At 35.8% G+C, this 25300-nt stretch overlaps 1 protein-coding gene across 2 annotated transcripts in view; it reads left to right on the top strand.

Annotated features, from left to right (window-relative positions):
• The window catches only part of STRN (striatin), a 90863-nt gene that overhangs the window by 50770 nt on the left and 14793 nt on the right, over positions 1–25300 (top strand). The window contains exons 8-18 of one of the 2 annotated variants that reach the window (XM_070429009.1): positions 741–851; positions 2890–2976; positions 3441–3584; positions 5627–5763; positions 12781–12956; positions 14565–14612; positions 15622–15743; positions 18995–19162; positions 20780–20920; positions 21711–21818; positions 25143–25229. In XM_070429009.1, the coding sequence (XP_070285110.1) occupies positions 741–851; positions 2890–2976; positions 3441–3584; positions 5627–5763; positions 12781–12956; positions 14565–14612; positions 15622–15743; positions 18995–19162; positions 20780–20920; positions 21711–21818; positions 25143–25229 (1329 nt within the window). The remainder of the gene's footprint in view (positions 1–740; positions 852–2889; positions 2977–3440; positions 3585–5626; positions 5764–12780; positions 12957–14564; positions 14613–15621; positions 15744–18994; positions 19163–20779; positions 20921–21710; positions 21819–25142; positions 25230–25300) is intronic. The other variant, XM_070429011.1, reaches the window with a different exon arrangement.

Below are 25300 nucleotides of genomic sequence, written 5' to 3'. Positions count from 1 at the left end.
CAAATGGAAATGTAGAATGAGCAGTTGGATATATGAGTCTTGAGTTCAAGCGAGAGTTCTGAGCTAACACATGACATTATATAGTATATAAATTATTTTATAGTAAGTATAATATATATAACGTTTATTCTTTAAATTTTCTTCTCCCAAAATGGTGAAAATTAGTGATTGTAATTTTTTTCTTCCTAGAAGCTTTGTTTCCATTTAAGGAATTTATTAGATTGATTAAATTGTATAAATTTTGGATGTAGGTTAAGTTTTCAAGTATTCCTTATAAGTCCTATAAAATAAAAATGGTCATTTGTTGATGAACACATGCCAAAATATAAAATTTTCCAAATGAAAAGATCATTGAAGTCTATTTGTATAATCTCTTAATAATAATCTCTCATTATGTAAATTAATTAAAATATTTGTGATTCAATCCTAATTTAATTCTGAAAATGGGATGAAAATGAGGGGTTCCTGATTATAGCATTTTGGGGCCTAATTTAATAAAAGTCACATCTTCCAGGTGTGTGTGCTTTTTTTCTATGTCTCTTTCAAGAGAAATTTAATATTACCTAGGAAATTGAATTGGTCACCATTTCTTAGATACTGTGTTTTGTGTGACATATAGCTAATGTCTTTTTTAAGTTAATGATACTAAGGAGAAAATAGTTATGTCATTCATAACTATTGACTTACAGTGTTTAATATTTCATTGAAAAAGGCTGTTTCATTTGTTTTACTTTGTTTAGAAAAGGAAGACCAGTGTCTCATGCCTGAAGCTTGGAATGTGGACCAGGGAGTAATTACCAAACTCAAGGAACAATACAAAAAGGAGAGAAAGGGGAAAAAGGGGGTGAAGAGTAAGTGGAAAACATTGTATCTGTAAATCATAAATCTTGCCTCTTTCATATCCCCCAATTTTTTTTCAATGTTTTCCTAAAACTACTTACTCTTTTTCTTTTCTACTCCTGACCTTTTCCTTTTCACTTGCTCTCAGGGGTTGAAATTAAATGGTTAGCTATTCAATTATGAACTTTAAAAGAAAAAAGAAAAACTATGCATATTATTGTGGAATCATAACGTATTTCAGTAATAAATCCAGAGCCTCATGAGAGTGTGGGACTAGGGTATTCAAACATAGTGATAATTTGATTTTTAAAAATATTTGTACTTAAATTACAATAATGATTTTTCACTGTTGACAGTTTTAGACAATTTTAAATCTCATCTAGTTTGACCCTCTGGCAATCCACCAAAATTATTGCTTACAATTTTAGAATTAAGAGACAGAGAGAAAGTTAATTTCTACCCCTGAATATTCTATGTGTTCATAACACACAGTTCATTTGCTTTCACCATTATATGCTATACAGGGCACAAGTACACAATTTCTAAAAGTATTTATTAATTTAAAACTTTTGGCCAATTCCATTTATAACATTACCAATTAGCTTTTTGTTTTCAATAAAATGTGTGCCACATGAAAAATAGAAGCTAAAATTAAATTTCTAGCCCTGTGAATCATATATATAATTCACTATGCAAACTATTAATAAAGTTTAGCAACAGCTCTAGTTAAGCCTGTAAAGTGGAAATACAAAAGCTTTCAAACATCCCTGAAAACATTAAACATCTTTTTAGGAGAACAAGGTGAAACTATCTCCTTGTGCTTCCTCTTATTGACAGTATGAATGTGGGTCTTCCTTTTTTGGCAATAGAAATTTCATCCTTTGGGATATTAAAGTAGTGTAAAGTGAGATTAAAATCCAGTTTAGTAAAACATGTATTTAAAAGTTGTAAAAGACTGGAAGGATATATATATATATATATTTTTTTTGTAGTGATGCTAAAGCTTATCAAAGACCAGTCACTTCTGTTAGGACATTCTTTTACAACCTGGTAGTTATTGGAAAACATCTAAGTGTTTATTTAAAATATTTTAGAATTTACGAGTAAGTTTGAATGGATAAAAGTCAGTGACCATTTTTGATGTTATCATTGTGCCAACCATTACATAACTGAGAGATGATGTCATTTGATGTCTTCTCAATCTAAATTAAATCAATATAAATATTAAAATAAGAATATTTTGTAGCTTTTATCCAAATAAATTGATGACCAACCCCTTTAAACTGAAATTTTGAGGAAAATTTGTATATCATATATGAAAAAAAGAAGATTTTAATTTTCAGATTGACTTAAAGTTGATATATCTCTTTAAGTCATTATGCTACAATAATGTCTTGAAATGTAAAAGATCTTTAAATTGGAATGGTATCAGGACTTACATAGAACCCACGTACTATTATATTGATTGTTCAGTTCTTGTCAAATATCAAGGCATTGCTGTAGTTGAAATTTAGCACTTTAAGATCTAAAACTGCACCATTTGACTGGAACAGTATTCCTATTAATAGAAGTTATTTCCTGAATGTAGGGATTATGATCAGTATTTAGGCATAAAGCAGAAAGTTTTTTAGTATGATGAGGAAAAATGACTCTCTGGGGAAAAATTTTAATGTCTTTTCTTGAAGCTGGAGAGGCTATAGACAGGTTCAGCACATTTTGTTTTCATTGTCAGTTCATGTTATCTGGATAAATGGTAGTCTGGGAACAAGTCAAGACGATAAAAAGAACTGAAACAAAACTTTGAATCGATAAATGAAGCATTAATTTATAATCTATAAATATTTTATTAATTGAACCATTTACTCATTGGGAAAGATTGAATTCTTTTAATATGGTCTAGTAGATATATTTCCAGTCAAATTGTGTACTCCAGTCATGTTGTCTTGAAATATATTTCTAGGTATTAGTTAAAATTGCTTATGCTGGTATAGGAAAAAAACATAACAGACTATGGGTAAGATTTCCCATTCTTAATTAAACTTATAACAGGAAAAACTACCGAAGATCTGTTTCAGCCTCTATCCTATATAAAACAGTCAAAACAGGGATGTGGGAGAATGAAGAATCAAGTTTCAGGTAAGTAATCAGCAGGGCATGAGACTTCACTTCGGGTACCATAGCTTCAGGATGTCAGGCAAAGAATGCAACTTAATTTAAGCAAACAAACAAAAAGTGATGTTATTGTTTAATTTGGTATACAGCAATAGCTTCACAGTCTGTGGTGTCTGTCTGAATTTAGACCAATATGCAATAATGATAGAATATTATTTTTAATGGTTGAAATTGCACATGAACATTTTTTCATACAAATAGTGATGATATTTCATTAACTTAATTTTAAAAATATATGTAAAATGCCTTTTCAAGAAATAAACTTTTACAATAATTTGAAAATTTGGAAAATAATTACTTTTTAATATAGTAGGGTAGCTTTAAAGGTGAATGTTGGCAGTTGTGTATAAAGTTTATGGCACCATTTCAATGCAGTTGAATAATTCTATATCCTCTCTTTTGTTCTCTCCCTCCCTTTTTTGGGCCAGGGCCCAATAGGTCAAAACTACAAGATATGCTTGCTAATTTGAGAGATGTTGATGAACTTCCTTCATTGCAGCCATCTGTGGGTTCACCTTCCAGACCCAGCAGCTCCAGGCTTCCTGAACATGAAATAAATAGAGCAGATGAAGGCGAGTATTTAAGACACTCTGGAGCACAAAAAGAACTTGGATATACATATCTAAATTCCTATTAGAAAATGTTCTCTATAAGAAGAATTGTATTCTACTAATACTTGTCGTTCCCCAAATCTAGATTATCTTATATTCACTGGGGTTTGATTCCAACTTCAATCTTTAAGACCTAAAAAGGGGTACACAAACTTAAAAACCAACTCTAAATTCTAGCTTAGAACATCTTTGCCATTTCAGATAAAGTTTCCATGGCCTTTGTGTGCTATATACATTTCTTTATTTTTATTTTATTAATTGAGGAGGCAGTACCATACTTAAGATGCATTATAGTCTTAAGTTCTAAGAAATCTTAGCAATTAAATAAGGTTATGCCTATTGTTGCTTTTTCTCTTCAACCCTCAAGGCTGCTAGTTTAGCCACTGGTATATGTTTTCAGGCTTTTCTTGGCCATTTCTTGAGCACTAGCCAAATTAGCCCAAATAATATGTATGGTCAAATCCCACAAATCTGTCTTTTTTTGTAGGAGTAATTTTTGTTTAACATCTGCATAAAGTTATATGAAAATGATAGAAAACAAAACACCTGGCTGAAGACCTAGTCTCAGTCTTGCGTGAATCTTGTGGTTGAAATTTTGGCATGAAAATTGCTTTTCTAATTTAAATAATCCCCTCATCATTAGTAAATGTTCAGGGTTCTTTGAATTTCCTCAGAGGACATATGGTATGTTTTGGTAAAACCCATTTGTATTATTGCTGCTTTAATAATAACTAAAGCATGGTGGTTTGAAAATAACTTAGTTTGTACTCCACTTTGTTCTTAAAAGTTTTTTCAGTAGAGTTTCTGCCACTACTATTTTTAAAAGCACAAAGCTGTTCTTTCATTTCTTTGACAAATATTTATGACTGAATAAAAAATTATAGGAATGAGTCTATTGCTGAAAAACACCTTGTAAATTCAGTTTTCTACATATACTAATTAATAAATCTATTTGTTACTTTTAAGAAAAAATTTATTTCTTTAACAGCCAAAGTTTAAACTACTAAATTCATCTAATGAGCTCATAAATGCTTGTCATCAGTGAAGTAACCACCTATAGAAAACTACAGTGACCACCTCTGACAGTTTGCATTTATAAAAAGTGACATTTTATTATTGGTCAAATTAAATAAAATCTTTATTTTATATAATAAATTTAGCATTTTACTTTTAACTGGTTCTTCTGTGATGTTGACTAAAGGGATTGGATTGGTATATGTACAGTGCTATAAAGTAAGGGTATTTATATTTATCACAAAATAAATATGACATCTTGAAGCACAGTTGGAAACTAAAGAAAAGTGTTTAAATGGACATTTTAAGAATTTTTGTTTAAAATAAGCATTCTTAAATGAAATATAACATACCTACAGAAAACTGCTGAAGTCACCAAAGTGTAGCTCAGTGAATTATTACAAAGGGAACCCAAACATGTCACCACTGCCTCTAGGCCAAGGAGCAGGACATGACCAGGACCCTAGAAGTCCTTCTAATCACTATCCCTTCTCTCCTCTTTAGAGGGTATCCTGATTTCTGTTGCTATGTAATAGTTTTGCCTCATATCAGCACGTGGCAGTCGTACCATTTTTATTTGAAATTTTCTGCATTCCTCCAGGTTATAGAATTAACAATTTTATTTGAATGAGACCAACAGTGTTCAGAATTACTTGCTATATATGTTTAATAATTGCTAGAAATAATTTGGGTAATTAGCAAGAACTATCATGTGAGGAAAACTGACTCTCCTTTAGACACATTATTTTTCTGTGTAGTGTAAAAGAAAGGACAATAACGATGGGTTTGTTTCATGTTTTATTTTTCTAATTAGATGACACCTTTAGCTATGATTATGATATGAAAAAGAGCAAATAATTCTTCAGGATTTTCTGCTCACTGAATTTTATGTTTAAAAGCATTTTAAAATAATCAAATGTAGACATACCCTTATAAGATTAATTATTGACTCTATAGAGGTGTTTCTGTGTTCTTTTGTCTTCTTTCAGTGGAAGCACTGACATTTCCTCCTTCCTCTGGGAAGTCATTCATCATGGGAGCAGATGAAGCCCTTGAAAATGAACTGGGACTTGGAGAATTGGCAGGCCTCACTGTGGCTAATGAAGCAGATTCACTAACATATGATGTGAGTGGTCATTTTATTTTTGTTGCCTTTACTCATACTTGAAAGTAAAAAGTTAATGTTATAGAAAAAGATGTTAATAAAGGAGCAAAACTTCACAAGTATAGAATTTTATTCATGATATATTATAAAGATAAAAATATTTTCCACATCATATAGGGATTAAAATTACGTGCTTTACCTAAATCTGTACGTTAGTATAGCTTGTTTATTGGTTTTAGATAAAGGAAGGATTTCCCTTTTCCATTACTAGGTTTGAGTTTTGTTTTATGTTTTAGAGCATCAGTAATTAATTGAAATTCATGCCTGGCTAAAGATATCATTTGTCTTGCTTCTTTAGTACATCAGTATTCTGCTGAGAAGTGATTTTAGCTGTTATTAGGTAGGGATGTGTATAGGGTGCTCTGAAGGTTTTAAGGCTGACTCATAGTGATTTGGACCAAAATTGAAATTATCATACCTTGATGCAATCAAAACACAGTTGTTTTATAAATGCATTTGTAATTGTTCATCATAATAAATTGTCAGAAAAACAGTTGCTTATTTCATAAACTATTTACAACCTATCTTTACCTCTTCATTAAAATCCTCTGACTACTACTTCATCATCTTTGTTGGAGAATACAGTGTAGCTTCTGATGCGTGGAAGATGTAGGCCAGATGCTTAAGCAAACCATGACTATGATAAGAAAGTACTCCAGGGAGGAACCCTCACCACTCACTCCGCTTCCTGTAAATCCAAAACTCACAATCTCTGTGCTAAGTCCATTAGTAGGTGTTTTGCTTTCTACCTCCAAAAACAGCTAAAATCCATATTTCTTTATACCTCCCATCCTAGTCCATTTTTCTTCACCTGGAAAAATATCCTCAGGTGATGATTAACAAAAATAACAACAAAACTCACACCCTATGTCTATGTCATTCTTGTTATACATTATAATAACCTAATATAAACTGACTCCTTGCATTCCATTTTTCCCATATGTGATACAGATTGTTTTTCAGTTTTTTTGTATCCTTGTGTTCTGTATCTGTCTTTTAAAAACACCATTTAGTTGACTTATTTTTTTTTTATCTAACCTTTGTCAAACTTTTAAATTGGAGCTTTTAGTCCATTTCTTTTTAAAGTAGTGACTGATATCTTTGGATTTAAGCATGTCATCTCTTTGTGCCACTGTTCTGTGTTTGTTTTTTCTCTTATTTTTGCCTATATTGGGATTGATTATTTTTTATTATTCTCCTCTTCCCCCATTCCTTGGAGTTTATACACTCACTAGAGGCCCAGTGCATGAAATTCGTGCACGGGTAGGTTCCTAGGCCTGGTTGGCGATCAGGACCAATCAGGGCCTTCTGGCTGCCAGCCGGGGCCTTCCTTTGTTCCATGCTGCCCCATGGGGGTCAGTGCACATCATAGCAAGGGATCAATCTCCTTGAACTCCCACGGGGACAGTTTGCATATTAGGATCTTATGTATATAGATTACTCCTTTAATTATTACCCTAGAGGTTACAATTAAAATATTACACCCCTGGCTGGTTTGGTTCAGTGGATAGAACATCAGCCTGTGGATGGAAGGGTCCCGGGTTCGATTCCAGTCAAGGGCACATGCCCAGGTTGTGAGCTTGATCCCCAGTGGGGGGCGTGCAAGAGGCAGCCAATCAATGATTCTCTCTCATCATTGATGCTTCTCTCCCTCCCTCTCCCTTCCTCTCTGAAATCAATAAAAATATTTTTAAAAAATATTATATGCACATACCTTTTGAACATTTTTAACTCTATTTTTAGAACTCCTACCCTGTCCCTGACTAGTGTTTTCAGTGGTTAGAGCATTGACCTGCACACCGAAGGGTTGCAAATTCCAGTCGAGGATTCAGTTTCTGGTCAAGGGGGCACATGGTTGCAGGTTCGATCACCAGCTCTGGTCAGGGTACATGCAGGAGGCAAATATCTCTGACATTGATATTTCTTTCTCTCTCCCCCTTTTCCCCTCCCTTCCACTCTCTCCAAAAAAATCAATGGAAAAAATATTCTCAGGTGAGGATTAACAAAAACAACAAAACTCATGCCCTGTGTATAATGTCATTCTTTTTTTTTTTTTTTTTAAATCTTTATTGTTCAGATTATTACATTTGTTCCTCTTTTTTCCCCCCATAACTCCCCTCCTTCCAGCTCCCACCCCACCCTCCACCCTCACTCCCCACCCACTGAGTTCATCCATAGGTGCATGATTTTTGTCCAGTCTCTTCCCGAATCTCCCATTCCCCTTTACCCCCCAAGAATAGTCAGTCCATTCCCTTTCTATGTCCCTGATTCATTATAGTCACCAGTTCATTCTGTACATCAGGTTATTTATTCACTTGATTCTTAGATTCATTTGTTGATAGATGCATATTTGTTGTTCATAATTTGTATCTTTACCTTTTTCTTCTTCTTCCTCTTCTTAAAGGATACCTTTCAGCATTTCATATAATACTGGTTTGGCGGTGATGAACTCCTTTAGCTTTTCCTTATCTGTGAAGCTCTTTATCTGACCTTCAATTCTGAATGATAGCTTTGCTGGATAAAGTAATCTTGGTTGTAGGTTCTTGGTATTCAGCACTTTGAAAATTTCTTGCCATTCCCTTCTGGCCTGCAAAGTTTCTGTTGAGAAATCAGCTGACAGTCGTATGGGTATTCCCTTGTAGGTAATTGAGCCTCTTTCTCTTGCTGCTTTTAAGATTTTCTCTTTGTCTTTTGCTCTTGGCATTTTAATGATGATGTGTCTTGGTGTGGTCCTCTTTGGATTCCTTTTGTTTGGGGTTCTCTGCGCTTCTTGGACCTGTAAGTCCATTTCTTTCTCCAGGTAGGGGAAGTTTTCTGCCATTATTTCTTGAAATAGGTTTTTAATATCTTGCTGTCTCTCATCTTCTGGGACTCCAATGACTCTGATATTAGTCCGCTTAAAGCTGTCCCAGAGGCTCCTTACACTATCTTCACACTTTCGGATTCTTTTTTCATTATGCTTTTCCAATTGGGTGTTTTTTGTCGAATCTTTGGTTTGATTCTTGCACTCCTCTGGTCTGCTATTGGGTATAATATTCTTTATTTCAGTCCGTGTATGCTTACTTTCTAATTTCTTTATCGTAGCATCGAGGGTCTCATTAGTTTTCGTGAGGCTCTGCACAAATTTATGGCAAGCCCTCAAAATTGCGATTCTTAGCTCCATATCCTCCATTTCTGTCATGTTTTTTTGTCTCCTCATCTTTTATGCTTTCTTGGTGCACCCCCTTGTGGTCTCTGTGCGCAGTCTTGTTCTAGCCAAGCCTTAATTGTTGTAGTTAACACTAGAGGGATTTGACCTCCAGGCCGACTGGCGGTGGAAATCAGCTGTGGGAAAACTTCAGTCCTCAGGGGAGGCGCTAATCCAGCCCTAGCCTGAGGCGATCGGCAAATGGCTGTGCGCAGGGTTTGGGCGGGGCGGGCTCAACAGGGCGGGGGGGAGGGAGCAGCTATGGCCGCTCTCAGTCCGTCCCCAGGGGCTCTGCCTCTCTGTCCCAGCAATCGCTGCAAACCTCGGAGGGGCCGTAGCCAGACAGTCCCGCTTCTCCCGTTTGAGTCTGGGTCCCTAGAGACTCGCCTGGATCTGTAGCCCAGAGTCTGAGACTCGCTCCTGATTGAAAACGACACTCGCGCCCTCAGCCGCCAGCCCGCTTTGCGCGCGCACCCTCACCGCGGCACCGCCGTACCTTTAAATTTTCCACACTGCGCCTCCGCTGAGCGTCGGAATGCTGTTGTTTTTGCTTCTAGTTGAAGAGACTCTCCTCAGCCAGCCTTCCCGTGGTTCTGGTTGATGTCCGCTCCGACTTTTAGTTGTATTTTTGAAGTGGTTGTCCACGGCGGCAGTCTCCGGTGTTTACCTATGCCGCCATCTTCGATTCTCAAATGCTTAATGTCATTCTTGTTATATATTTTATTTCTCTATACATTTATCTCCAACAAGGTACTGCTTTGTACACTCAATATTAAGTTAGGATTATCCATTTACACTAGTGATTCCCAAAGTGGGCTCTACCGCCCCCCTCTGGGCGCTGCAGCGATCCAGGGGGGCAGTGATGGCCACAGGTGCATTTGGGGGCGATGAGTAACTGCTATTAAAATTTTTAAAAAAAATTAATTTCCAGGGGCTGAGTAATATTTTTTTCTGGAAAGGGGGCGGTAGGCCAAATAAGTTTGGGAACCACTGATTTACATTATTCATTTTGCTTTTTTCCATTTTCCCTGTGTGTCTGACTTTCCATCTGGGATCACTTTCCCTTTATTCTAAGAAGTGAAAGATCCTCTCTCTAGTGAAGATCTATCTACTGGTGGCCAGTAATCTGTTTCTGGTTTTTTTAAATTTTCTTTATTTCACCTAAATGGGTTAACTTATCTCTAGTATTGAATTCTAATTACCAAGGGTTGTTTTTTTTTTTAAGCACTCTAGATATATTATTTCATTGTCCTTTTTTGTTGTAGTCTGCTAAAATCAACTGTCATTTCTATTGTTCATACAATGGTAGTCTGATTATTTTTTTCCTCTGACTGATATTTCCCTAGGTCCTGATTGTCAACCAAGGTTTAGTTTTCTTTTTATTAAACTTCTTAGATCATTAGCTTTGTAAAGTTCTCAGCCATTTATCTTCAAATACTGCTGTTGCACTACTCTATTTATCACTGTCCCCCCCATAATATAACTCTAGTTATATTGTTAGATCTTCTTTCTATAACCTCTGTCTCCTATTTCCTTTTTCTGTATTTTTCATCTTTTATTTTTCATACTTCAATCTAGATTATTTTATGGCCCCCATCTTCCAGTTCACTACTTTTCTCTTCAGTTATGTGAAATTTGTAATTAAACTAATTGATTGAGGTCTTATATTTTTGCTTCTAGAATTCCTCATTGTTTACAGATTTCCTCCAAAATTGTAACTTTTGCTTTTTTATCTTCTTAGACATAGAGAGCATGATTATTTTAAAATTTGAATCAGAAACTCTAGTTCTGTTACTATTATGTGTTGTTTCTGCTTGTTTTCATTTATGTTTTACTAGAGGCCTGGTGCATGAAAATTCATGCACTGGAGGGGGTCCCTCAGCCTGTCCTGCCCCCTCTCACAGTCTGGGAGCCCTCGGGCGGGAGGCAACCCGATGATCAGGGGAAGGCAATGCCCCATCACACCTCTGCTGCTGCCACTGCCGGCAGCGCAAGCCTCGGCCGGCCCTGGTTACCTGAACCTTGGGCGGCCCTGGGCAGCTGGGCAGCCGCCATCCGAGGCTGAGGGGCTGGGGGTCTCCGGAGGCAGGCATTTGGAGTGGCTGCTCGAGCCTGCCGCCCCAGCAGGGCTGAGCGGACTGGGTGCCGCCATCTTTGAGGGAGGGGCAGTCAATTAGCATATTCCCTCCTTATTGGCTGTGGGTACCGCCATCATTGAGGGTGGGGCAGTCAGTTAGCATATTCCCTTCTTATTGGCTGTGGGTACCGCCATCTTTGACGGTGGGACAGTCAGCATATTCCCTTCTTATTGGCTGTGGCTGCCACCATCTTTGAGGGTGGGGCAGTCAATTAGCATATTCCCTATTTATTAGATAGGATTATCTCATATGGGCACCGTTATCTTTTATTATGTCCAAACAACTATATTTGAAAAATTGTCTGTAGAATAACTTTGAGCCTAGGATGGTATCTTCCCCCAGAGAGTATATTTTAATTTGCTTCTATCAACTGCCTAGAAATTTGCAGCCACTAGAAATCTATATCACCTCACTCCATTTTCAGGTGTGGACATGATCTATATATAGCTCATCTGCAGTCCCTGCAAAGGCTTGTGTTCTTCCAGTTTACTCTTATGTCTAGGATGCAGCCCTTTGAAATCAAAACCCAAAGCAAGGTAGTTCACCGAGCCCCAGTTTTTGGACACCAGTTTGCATCCCCCTGTACTGCAGAGGAGTCAGAAGCACAGCTCCACCTCTCAGCCTTCCACTCTGGTGTCAGTAAACGCTGTCTGGGGAAAAACTCCGAATATCAGACTCTCCTTCTTAGACTCTGTCTTCCCCTGGATCTGCGCCTGGAGTGTGAAGAGTTCATACATGGTGCGAGTGTAAAGTCATAGACCAGTGATGGCGAACCTATGACATGCGTGTCAGAGGTAACACGCAAACTCATTTTTTTGGTTGATTTTTCTTTGTTAAATGGCATTTAAATATATAAAATAAATATCAAAAATATAAATCTTTGTTTTACTATGGTTGCAAATATCAAAAAATTTCTATATGTGACATGGCACCAGAGTTAAGTTAGGGTTTTTCAAAATGGTGACACGCCGAGCTCAAAAGGTTCGCCATCACTGTCATAGACCAACCTCGTTAGCTTTCCTGTTACTTGAAATGAAAACATTGTGCTTTTTTTTTCAGTGTTGAGATGGAGTTTATGTGGAGAAAAACAACACAATGATGTGTGTGTTTTATCAATAAAATCTATTTTTGTAACATTTGATTATCTCTTCTAATTTTAACATTTTATGTTTCCAGTTTATAAACTTTGTTACCAATTTGATGAAAAAATTTAGTTATTAGAGAGTATTGAAAATCTCAAAAGTATGATAATATTCTATAATGTTAACATGTTTAAAGATAACTTGGTTTTTCAACTTTTACCCAAAATTAGTTTCTGTACTAGGATGAATAATTTAGGTTGAAATTACTTGTTGTTTTTAATCATCCTACTGAAGATTTATTTTACCTTATTAAATTATTTCATCCTCTTTCTGTATTGGATAGTAACGTGTTTTCTTATTATAGTGCTTATATTTCTTCAAAGAAAACCACTGTTGACCTATTACTAATTTTGCTTATTGATTTGGTTATTTACATTTAAAAATTATATTGTTTTGAAAGTTGCAAAATGTGATGGTTTAATGATAAATCAGCAAGAATTAATGTTGAAATATAGTTTTTTCTCTATCCTGATCTAAGTGTATAGGTATTTTTCTTTTGTTTCTTTAATAGATAGCAAATAATAAAGATGCACTGAGGAAGACATGGAACCCTAAATTTACGTTAAGAAGTCACTTTGATGGTATTCGAGCCCTTGCTTTCCACCCCATTGAGCCTGTTTTGATAACAGCATCAGAAGATCACACATTAAAAATGTGGAATTTACAGAAAACAGCACCAGCCAAAAAGTGAGAATATTCTACTTTAACTTTATTTGAATATTTTAATTAACAGATTTTCAGCAGAAAATACTGACCTTATTATTTACTATTGAATTCTCATATATCTCTTCTGCTCTTTCTTCACCATGTCATATAATTTAGAGTGTTTTCCCCTTTATACTCACAGTCTAATACTAGGTTAGAAAACTGACACTTAGGGAGGAATGGTGTGATCTGGTTCCGCAGGAATCCTAATTACAATCCTTATACAGTATTTTAAATGTTTGTCACATTTGGGGAGCCCTTTAAATGTACTGAAAGTTCTCCTATTGCTGTAAATAGGTATAGGCATGTATGATCATCACACTCCACCCCAATCTGTTCCATTGTTTCCAAGCTTTGGACTTTTGGAGTGGAAGGGAGGGAAGGTTAACTGGGAGGGAAGGGGGGACCCTCTTTGGCCTTGTCTTTTTGCCTTGACCCTTTAGGTACTTTTCATACTTTCCATTTGTACCAAGATGTCTAGACTGAAAGGCAGTGTTGTTGCCATCGTAAAACTGCTAGTCTTGGCCCCCTTGGTTTTTCTGTAGACATGGACAGACATGAGTTGGTGCAAACCCTTTTATCAGTCACCAAGCTAGCCCTAATCTCACTTGTTGGGGTCCTTATTGGAGCCCCTTTCTTCCTTGGGTCATATGGTCCAGAACCCAGCATCTGCCAGCAAAGACCCTTCTATAGTGTCAGGCATTTCTGTTATTAGAAGAGTAGAAATGAATTTCAAATGGAGGAGATTACAGAATTTTTATTATTGGTAGAGGATATCTGTTGCCCATTTAAAAGAGATCAGTGACAGTCCTTCTGTGAGTCATATATAGACTAGATAAATACTTGATTTATCAGTATTTGTCAGCTGCACCAGATCTTGCTAAAACCAAGTGAATCCTCACTTGGATTAGATAAAAAAATTACTTCTGGTTATAAATTGTGCTCTTTGTCTTTCTGGTTCTTTGGTCACAGTGGGCATCATATTAGACTAGAGAATGTGAATGTGTCAGCATATGTTCTTGACTAAATTTTAAGAAAAATATTGAAACACGTTTCTTGTTGGTGATAACTTAGTAATAATACCTTCACTTGTAAATAACAGTGTCCTGTTCATCTTTGAACTTGAAACTTTGGAAATGACTTGAGGAGAGAGACCATATGCCTATAAAAATGTGCATACAATGTAGGATATGGTCAGTATTGGACTTTAAATCCAGTTTCCATTGATAGTCATGGCCAGTTTAGGCACTGTAGAGTATTCTGAGTAATGAATGAACTGATGACTTGGACAGTTTCTGTAAGTGTTAAGGACAGACATATTAACCCACATGGAAATACCAGGAAATTACAGAAAGTGTATGGTCCTGTCCTAAACTGTTTTTCTTGTAGAATCTCATTTAATCTTGTATTTGGTGTCATCCTATTTTTTGTTTGTTTTATTTTAAACATAAAGGAATCTGAAATTCCAGAAGATTAAATAATTTGCCTAACAGCACTGGAAATTGAATCCAGAATTTATGATGTAATTCAGTAATATTGTTTACTGCTGAAACTTAGAGAGGTAAAAGCTGTCTTTTCTCTCTGATTTAGGAGTACATCTCTTGATGTGGAGCCTATCTATACATTCAGGGCTCATAAGTAAGTATGTGCTTTTTAAAAAATCAACATCACTATAAATCAGCCAGATTAGAATATTTTATTTTCTTTCACTTATGTATTTGTGTTATGTATTTTTGTATTTAGTATCTTTTTTTTTGTAATTGTAAAAGAAACAGGCACATAATGTTAAAAATAAGTTTATCACTACCAAATAGGGATCCTTGCTGAAATTATATTTTATTTGCATGATGTTTAAATAATGTTTATATCTTTCTTAAAAGAAAGTTGAGGCAATTAGGTTGAAATATTAGAAATCCTGACTTTTTTCACCTTAAAGATAACCTACATAAAAATATTCAAGAATTTGTTATTGTGATCACATATTGCTTTTCCTTTTAAGCTTAAGGAATATCCATGGTCACTTGCTTTGTAACACAGAGATCACAATACTTTTAAAAAATATATATATTTTTATTGATTTCAGAGAGGAAGGGGGAGGGAAAGACAGATAGAAACATCAATAATCAGAGAGAATCGTTGATCAATTGCCTCCTGAACATTCCCCACTGGGATCGTGCCTGCAACTTGGGCATGTGCTCTTAACTGGAATCAAACCCAGGACCCTTCAGTCTGCAGGCAGACGCTCTATCCACTGAGCCAAACTGGCTAGGGCCACAATATTTTTTATATAAAGGTTTAGATAGTAAATATTTGTAGGCTTTGCAAGACACACACACACACACACACACACACACACACACACACACACTTTAGTTTAGTTTGGACCTATAACCCTTTTAAAAATGTAAGCTGCACTCTTAGTTTGAGGATTGTTCAAAAGCAGACCATTGGCTGGTTTGGACCCATAGGCCATAGTCTACCAACTTTGGGTTTAGTAGAGGAAGAAAAATGAACAATGCTTTGATAGTATCATTCGTTGTACAAAACTAAAAAATAGAAAGCCATTTGAATAATTAAGTATTCTTAATTTTAGTAAGTCTTATCATCAGATTCTTTTTGAGACTAGAAATTGATTGTTATCTCCCAGAGGTCCAGTGCTCTGTGTGGTGATGAGCAGCAACGGTGAGCAGTGTTACAGTGGTGGTACCGATGGACTGATCCAGGGCTGGAACACGACCAACCCCAACATCGACCCCTATGACTCCTATGGTATGTGAGTCTCCAAAGATATGAAAGAATAAAATGTTTTCTTTTTATACATTTTACATAGCATTAAAGGAGAAAATGAGATATTTTTAAAAATAAATTGATAAAAGAGAACTATATCTTTATTTTGTTCAAAAGAACTCCTCCTATATTTAAGAACCAATTTGATATATAATGTAAAAGAAAAAATGTGTTCTTCCTGAGAAAACAGTTCCCAACACCCAAAGTCTTATTGATGGGAGCTGCTGGCTTGATTGACAGTTGTTTTCCTCATTTTAGGCATCTGAGCAGTACTTGATACATTATTACTAATCTGTAATCATATTTCATCACTATTCTAATAAACAACTTTGAAGGAAAATGCATGTTGGCATCATCTTTTTGATCAATTATTGGATGGCATAGAGGCTAATAACTTTTCAAGTTCATGGCACCAAAATATTTGAAAGGTCTTATAAATTCAGAAGCTCCAGGAGGCACAAATCCTTATTATAATCTGTCACTAGCTATTACATAAAATTCCTTGTAAAAACTGGTTTAGGAATTGACTGTTTGGTGTTTTCTTAAATTCTAGAATGGTACAAAGTGTCATATTTACCATTAAACCATATTTTATTTTCATTATCACTTTAGATTAATTTTATCACCAAACCAAAGTAAATATAAGAAATTCAATAAATAAAAAATTTTCCAACATTTATTTAATAAGCATTTAACATATATTTTTGTGAGAGGTGAGCCTCCTCTCTCTTCCCAGTTCTCTTGCTCATTTATGTGTTTTATGCTTTTCCTTACTTCTTTATCTAACAGAGGATCGATCAGTTGTCCTCATTCTGTCCCAAGCCAACCCTTCTGCTTTTGCTCTTGACCCCATTGTCTCTTGTTTCCTTTGAGGCTGCGTGGTACCCTCCCCCACTCTCCACCCCAGGTCTCTCTGGCTCTCATCTTTAATCTCTTTGTTCTCTTCTCATCCCCTGAGCATATAAATAAATTAAGGTATCACCCCATCCTGAGCAAGGGGAAGCCTTTTCTGGCTTTATTTCCCTCCCTGGCTTCTGTTTAGACTCTCTTTCCTTCACCATCTCTGTCTCCTTGATGGTGGAAAACACTGTCACTTGTTAATAATTCCATGTCCTTTCCCTGGGCACCATCTCCCTTTGTATTCCTGGTGACACCACTGAAGTATAACAAGATTTTCAGTCCTGATCCAAAGGGTATTTTACAGTCCTTATTTTACTAGATGTATTGGCTCTCTGAAACTGTGGACCATTCCATCCTCTTTTAAATTTGTCCACTATTGGCTTTTTTTTTTTTTTTTTTCACTATTGGCATTTTTGACATGTAACTCTGTGACAATTTCTGTTCCCTATCCTTCATAAACTCCTTTTCTTTTTCTTATCTTAAATATTGGCATTTATCAAGGTCTAGGCCCTAACTCATTCTTTGCATTGTTCACATATTCTTTTTCAGATTGAATCAGCTGCCACAATTTTTTTTTTAAATATATTTTATTGATTTTTTACAGAGAGGAAGGGAGAGAGATAGAGAGTTAGAAACATCGATGAGAGAGAAACATCGATCAGCTGCCTCTTGCACATCTCCTACTGGGGATGTGCCCGCAACCCAGGTACATGCCCTTGACCGGAATCGAACCTGGGACCCTTCAGTCCGCAGGCCGACGCTCTATCCACTGAGCCAAACCGGTTTCGGCAGCTGCCACAATTTTATATGCTGTTGGCTCATAAGTCTCCTCTTTAAGCTTCAGACTGCCTTTAGAAGATGTTAAAGTGGCTGTCTCATTGTCCATAAATCCTCTCAAGTGCTGTATTTCTTCTCCCATATATTATTTATTAGTTGGTGGCTCTACAGAATTACCCAAATTAGAAACCTACAGATTATCCTTGATTCCTGTTTTACTATCCACACCTTACTTATTACTTAGTCTTTTGATGTCATTCCTACATATTTTTTAAAATTTACTCCTGCTCTGTCCTTTTTGCCACTGCCCTGGCTTGGGTCTTCATCATCACTCTGTCTAATGAAACAGTCCCCTTGCCTTCATCTTGATTTTGTTTAGTCTATTTTCTTTGCAATTACCTTATTAAGTAGGCACTTTACCCTGCTGTCCCTGGGAAACCCTTCCCTACTGCTTTTAGGATAACTAAGTACCTTAATATGTCATAGAAGTCTCACTATAAACTAGCCACTCTTCATCTCATCTACTTCCTGCCTCAAACTTCATACTCCGGTAATTCTTAGTTGCTTATCTCCTCACATATCACACTATTGTTCCTTCTGTGATTTTTGTAGGCACTGCCTCTTTTACCAGGAACGACTCTTCTATTTGCCTGCCGACATCTGTACACTCTAGGTGTCATTCTCCCTAAGAAGCTTTCGCTCATCCCAGTTACTGTCCATGTAACTGGTTTCTGTCACTATTACTGTACTTGTCATACTGTCTTGAGGACAAAGATGATATTGTGTCTTAATCATCTGTGTGGCCTGGCATATAGCATAGTGCCTAACACCAGTATGACTTTAATAAGTACTTTAGGATATAACTGAGAGAGGATATGGGACAGATAACAACAGTAACATTTTAAACTTAACCTCTGTGAGCCATCTTGAAGGTGAGGATTAATAGTTTGAAATTTACTTTCATCATGAAATAGTGCTAAGTGACCCTCTCCCTGCCTCCTCCCTCCCTCCCTCTCCCCCCTGCACATCATTCATATGTCAGTTACTGCTGTTTGAGAATTTGGGGGTTTCTGTAGGTCTCAGTTCATGTCCTTTATGTGAGAGGCCCGTTGCTCCCAGGAATAACCGTGGTACTGTGGGAGAAGTGGCCTGAAGGAGTGTATCCATAGTGCTCAAGGAGGTGGAGGAGGGAGGGATCTCTCTTCATGTTCTCAGGGAATGTGAGTGTGTTTTCTCTAAAGTAGTTAAATTCAGGTGATTTGTTTGTGTTAACATGCTCTTTAAAATATCTAGTCATGGAAGAAAAAAGGGAGGGAGAATGAAATGCCTAATTTTTTAAAATAGAAAAATGTGTACTTTGTAATTTTAATTTCTAAATTTTAAACCCTACATTTGCATATTTCCAAGCCTATTTTTAATTACAGCATTTCAGAAAAAATTATAGACAGTAGGAAGCATATTTTATACTGTTATCATGTCCTTTTGTTTTCTCTGGACTCTAAGTACCTTTGTAAGTTGTCTTTCTCCTGACTTTGCCTTCTTGATGTTCTCTGTAGACCCTTCTGTTCTAAGGGGCCCTCTGCTCGGCCACACCGACGCCGTCTGGGGTCTGGCTTACAGTGCAGCTCACCAGCGTTTGCTGTCCTGCTCAGCAGATGGCACTCTTCGTCTATGGAACACAACGGAGGTTGCTCCAGCCTTAAGTGTGTTTAATGATAATCAAGGTACATACTTTTAAAATTATTTCACTGAATCTTTTATAAAATTCTAAATTATCTATGTCTTATTATAAAAACAAACATGCAAATAAATAAATGATTCCATAAACTCTTACTGTTTAAACTTAATTTGAAGGGTTTTTGAAGTTGTAAAAATATATATATTTGAATTTTCAACTTACTAATATTATGTATAAGTTTTAAAAACGTAGTATTTGGTGAAAGAACACATCTTTAAAAAATTTTTAGTTGAGATATAATCTGGTTTTTACTGTATATAAATTATAAGAATACATTTTAATGAGTTTGACAAATGCATAACTCTTGCATCAAGATATAGAACATTTCCTTTACCTCCATAAACTTTTTTTATGATCTTCCCAGTCCATCCCCTCTCCCCATTCCCACCCACAGGTACCCACTGTTGTGATTTCTTTCATCATAGATTAGTTTTGTCTATTCTAAAACTTCATATAAATGAAATCATAACATGTGTACTCTTTTTGTGTCTGGCCTTTTACTCTCATGATAATATTTTTGTGATTCATCCATGTTGTAGTAAGTATCAATAATTTATTTATATTGTTTAGTAGTATTTTATTAAAGCACAGTGTGTTTATTCATTTACTTCTTAATGGACATTTGGATTGTTTTCAGTTTTTGACTGTTTTGAACAAGCTGCTGTGAACATGCATATGTTTTTATTATAGGTGGGTAAAGACTTGGAGTAGAATTGTGTGTTTGACCTTATGTGAAATTGCCAGACTTTCTCCCAGAGTGGTTATGCCATGTTACACCACTGACAGCAATGTATGAGAATTCCAGTTGTTCTACATCCTTAGTTACTAACATTTGGTGTAGCAGTATTTCATTGTGATTTAATTTGCATTTCTTTGGTGGCTAATTCTTTTGAGCACTTTATTTGTGTGCTTATTGGCCATTAATATATCTTCTGTAATATACACATTTTTAAACTGTTTGCTTTAGATTTTGAACCAAATGGAAAAATCAGGTTATATTCATATATGCATATTCTATTTTTTATGTTTATAAATAAGCTTCAAGTTTTAACCAAGTTTTACCTATTATAGATGATAAATAAAAATACCTTCTTTATTCTTGAGCTGTGATAATGTGTGTTTAGGTTTTGATGAGTTGCCTGCATTTAATATTTGCATGATTACCAGTAACAATTTGGAGCTTTACTTCTTAAATTCCATGTTTTTGATAAGTTAGAATTCCTACTAAGAGATGGGCTTTTAAAATGAAGAATTTCCAATGATGCCACTCTAAGCTCCAGGTTGAGGTAGAAGCAGCAAAACTTGTAGTCCATACATGTTTTTCATTTATTTTTTGAATAAAGGCTTGCATTCCATTTATGTATTAGGTGAGTAATAGGTAGAAGATGTGCTGAACAGGTAAGAGTAACGAAATAGGCTAGGGCTAAAAGAAAAAAAAAGAAATAATCTCCATTGAATGGCAGTGAGCAAATTCTTATCCTAATGTCGAGCCTTATTTTTCCTCAAGGAAATCATGCTATTATTTGTTTTGCTATATTTTAAGCACATTGTTAAGAAGACCCTCTAATTAGCATTCTCTATGAATATGTTCTGACTTTTTTAGAATTTGGAATCCCTGCCTCTGTGGATCTAGTAAGCAGTGACCCGAGCCTTATGGTAGCATCATTCAGCAAAGGATATACAAGCATCTTTAACATGGAAACACAACAACGGATTCTCACTTTAGAATCCAATCTAGATACGAGTATGTATAATAGTCTTTAAGTAGTCTTCATCACAGTGAAAGAGTTGACTCTGAAAAAAGCTTGTCATTCTAAAGTCTTCAGCATGCTAAATCACAGAACATAGTTGCTTAATTAGAAGGATATAATGACTTACAATTGATTTTAAGTATTTGGGTTAAGGTTATGCACATTTATAACTATACTATTTGAAATAGCATTTGACCTATTTATTCCAAAAAGGAGTCAAGTTGATTTTATGCCAAATGATTAGTTTTCAATTTTGTTTGAAGAAAATACTTATTTGGAATATAAAATATTTTTCATTTCTCATAGTATTTTTTCAACCAACTTAACTTTATATTAATGATATAATTTGACACTGCTCCTTACTGATTAGAAGATAGATTAAGTTGTGCCTCTCAAAATCCCAAATCTGAAGCTTCTTATTGGATACAGGAAGCCAGGAGATAATTTCTCAGGTTGTGAAGAATATGTTACAGAATTATTTTGTTTGGGGCTTTTTAAACATTGCTTCCCATCTTTATTCTTAATCCAGACAATCGCAGTTTAGGCTGAAGTTGCTAAACATAGGTAGCAGGTAGTACCTCTAGATTTATCAGAATAGTATTGCTCTGGCAGCTCTCATTTCCTAACATTAAAATTATGAACACAATTTCAGAATAAACTAACTAAAACACTAAAGTGACATCATTTACTTTTTCAGTCTCTTAGGAGAGTATTCAGTTCTCTTTTGTGTGAAGAAATAGTAGCTTTGACTAATTTGTGTTGTTTTTAATTTTTTCTTTTTAGCAGCCAACTCTTCCTGCCAAATAAATAGAGTCATTAGTCACCCCACTCTTCCCATCAGCATCACTGCTCATGAAGACAGGCACATCAAATTCTATGATAACAATACAGGTAAGAATGTATTAAAAATTGATTATATATTAAAGCCAAAAAAAGAAAGTCTTTACTCTGTGTAGGCTGATTTTGGTATCTGTCCATGACTTTCTCATCAGGGAATAGGCACTGAAATATGGGTACTCTCCCAGCTCAACTCCTGATCATTTCATTAAGATCTGCTGAGAACTACTTATTGTGATAGCATATAGAATTATCTTAGTTTATTTAATATTAAGTACATGCTATATTTTTGCCCTGGAGTCAAAGTTATCAGTAGGAACATAATGAAAATTTTATTCAAATACCAATAAAAATGATGTCTTACTGTGAATATACTGAGAGAAAGTATAAGTAGAGGTATCTATGATCACTATATTTTGTTTGAAATTATTCATTTTTGAATAGCCTTAGTGTTCAGATGGAAAATCCCTGAGTCATTGGTTATATTTTATTCATTTTTCACATGGACTAATCTTTTTTTTTTTTTCTCTGCCCCTTTGTTTTTTTATTTTTATTTTTTATTTTTCGCTTAAAGTATTACAAAGGGTATTACATAAGTGTCCTTTTTTCCCCCCCGCCCTTGACAAGCCCCTGCCCTCCCTTACCCCCCAGTGTCTTATGTCCATTAGTTATGGTTATATGGGTGCATACAAGTCCTTCGGTTGATCTCTTACTCCCCTCCCTCCAGTCCCCCAACCCTCCCTGGCCTTCCCACTGCAGTCCGACAATCAGTTTGAGGCAGCTCTGCCACTGTATTTATTATTGTTCAAAGGTTTGTAATGGTCTTAATTATCCATGAAAGAGTGAGATCATGTGGTATTTTTCCTTCATTGACTGGCTTGTTTCACTTAGCATAATGCTCTCCAGTTCCATCCATGCTGTTGCAAATGGTAAGAGTTCCTTCTTTTTAACAGCAGCATAGTATTCCATCGTGTAGATGTACCACAGTTTTCTAATCCATTCATCTACTGATGGGCACTTAGGCTGTTTCCAGATCTTAGCTATGGTGAATTGTGCTGCTATGAACATCTGGGTACATATATCCTTTCTGATCGGTGTTTCTGGTTTCTTGGGATATATTCCTAGAAGTGGGATCACAGGGTCAAATGGGAGTTCCATTTCCAATTTTTTGAGGAACCTCCATACTGCCTTCCATAGTGGCTGCACCAGTCTGCATTCCCACCAGCAGTGCACAAGTGTTCCTTTTTCTCCACGTCCTCTCCAGCACTTGTCGTTTGTTGATTTGTTGATGATGGCCATTCTGACAGGTGTGAGATGGTACCTCATTGTTGTTTTGATTTGCATCTCTCGGATGATTAGTGACTTTGAGCATGTTTTCATATGTCTCTTGGCTTTCTGAATGTCCTCTTTTGAAAGGTGTCTATTTAGATCCTTTGCCCATTTTTTGATTGGATTGTTTATCTTCTTTTTGTTAAATTGTATGAGTTCCCTATAAATTTTAGAGATTAAGCCCTTATCAGATATGACGTTGGCAAATATGTTTTCCCACGAGGTGGGTTTTCTTGTTGTTTTGTTGATGGTTTCTTTTGCTGTGCAGAAGCTTTTTATTTTGATGTAGTCCCATTTGTTCAGTTTCTCTTTAGTTTCAGCTGCCCTAGGAGCTGTATCAGTGAAGAAATTGTTTTGGCATATGTCTGAGATTTTGTTGCCTTTGTATTCTTCTAGAATTTTTATGGTTTCCTGTCGTACATTTAAGTCCTTTATCCATTTTGAGTTTATTCTTGTGTATGGTGTAAGTTGGTGGTCTAGTTTCATTTTCTTGCATATATCTGTCCAATTTTCCCAACACCATTTATTGAAGAGACTATCTTGGCTCCATTGTATGTTCATGCCTCCTTTGTCAAAAATTAATTGAGCATATTGGTTCGGGCTAATTTCTGGACTCTCTATTCTATTCCACTGATCTATATGTCTGTTCTTGTGCCAGTACCAGGCAGTTTTGAGAACAGTGGCTTTGTAATACAGCTTGATATCTGGCATTGAGATCCCACCTACTTTGTTCTTTCTCAGGATCGTTGCAGCTATTCGGGTTCTTTTTTTATTCCAGATGAATTTTTGGAGAGTTCGTTCTAGATCTTTGAAGAAGGCCATTGGTATTTTAATGGGAAGTGCGTTGAATTTATAGATTGCTTTGGGTAGTATGGACATTTTAATGATGTTGATTCTACCAATCCAAGAACATGGTATGTTCTTCCATCTGTTTATGTCTTCCTCTATCTCTTTTTTCAACGTCCTGTAGTTTTCTGAGTAGAGGTCTTTAACCTCTTTAGTTAAGTTTATTCCTAGGTATCTTAATTTTTTTGGTGCAATGGTAAATGGGATTGTTTTTCTAATCTCTCTTTCTGAAAGTTCACTATTGGTGTATAGAAATGCCTCAGATTTCTTGGGGTTAATTTTGTATCCTGCTACATTGCCAAATTCATGTATTAAGTCTAGTAGCTTTTTGATGGAGTCTCTAGGGTTTTGTATGTATAATATCATGTCATCTGCAAATAAGGACAGTTTTACTTACTCTTTTCCAATTTGGATGCCTTTTATTTCTTCTTCTTGCCTAATTGCAATGGCTAATACTTCCAGTACTATGTTGAACAGGAGTGGTGAGAGTGGGCATCCCTGTCTTGTTCCTGTTCTTAGGGGAAATGGTGTTAGTTTTTGTTGGACTAATCTTTTCTGCATTATAATACTGACTATTTGGTCCTCATTGATTTGAATTGGGCCTTTTCCATTTTTTATTGAATTACATTTCACTAGTCTAAAGGAAATTCATGAAGAGCTCTGCTGGGAGAAAACACTGTGTTATCAGCCATATTTACCTGAGTGTCCACTATTGGGTTTGTAAATACGTTGACTTTTGCTGACTTTGCTTAGCTGTGAGTGATGAGTAATTTAATGTTCTCAAACTCTAGAATATATTGTCTCCACCAAAATTATGGCCAGTTTTCTCCTGTTCCTTTATCTTAGTATCAGTCTCTTCTGTTCCCACAATCCATATAATTTGCTTGTAGCTAAAGGATGCAAAGTAGGTGGTTAATGTCTGAGTTCTAGTTGATGCACATGGCTTAAAGGGATATCTGTTTACAAATTACTGACTTTTATATTGTGATTTGAAAGACAAAAATATAATCTGGAATTTGAGCTTTTGTTTCTCATCAGTAGCATGGCCAGAGTAGGGAGGGCGATCTGTTCTAAGTGATGAAAAAAAGCTATTGATGCAGTAAGTACACAGAGAGGGGTGACTGAAGAAACCAGTATAACGTAGTAACTGGCATATATTCGTGGAAAGCTATTAATAAAGAATAACAATCTCTTTTTCCAAAGGCAAACTTATCCACTCAATGGTAGCCCACCTAGAAGCCGTTACAAGTTTAGCGGTTGATCCTAATGGCCTGTACTTGATGTCTGGCAGTAAGTACATCAGCTACGGATAATTTATTTATTCTTATCATTTTCATGTTAATGTAGTTTTTTTTTTAATC

Source organism: Myotis yumanensis, unplaced genomic scaffold, assembly GCF_028538775.1.
Source record: "Myotis yumanensis isolate MYYU_CA2020_CCGP unplaced genomic scaffold, mMyoYum1.0.hap1 SCAF_11, whole genome shotgun sequence".
Classification (NCBI taxonomy): Eukaryota; Metazoa; Chordata; class Mammalia; order Chiroptera; family Vespertilionidae; genus Myotis; species Myotis yumanensis.
Note: the sequence above shows the minus strand (reverse complement) of the source record. Positions and strands in the feature narration are given on the sequence as shown.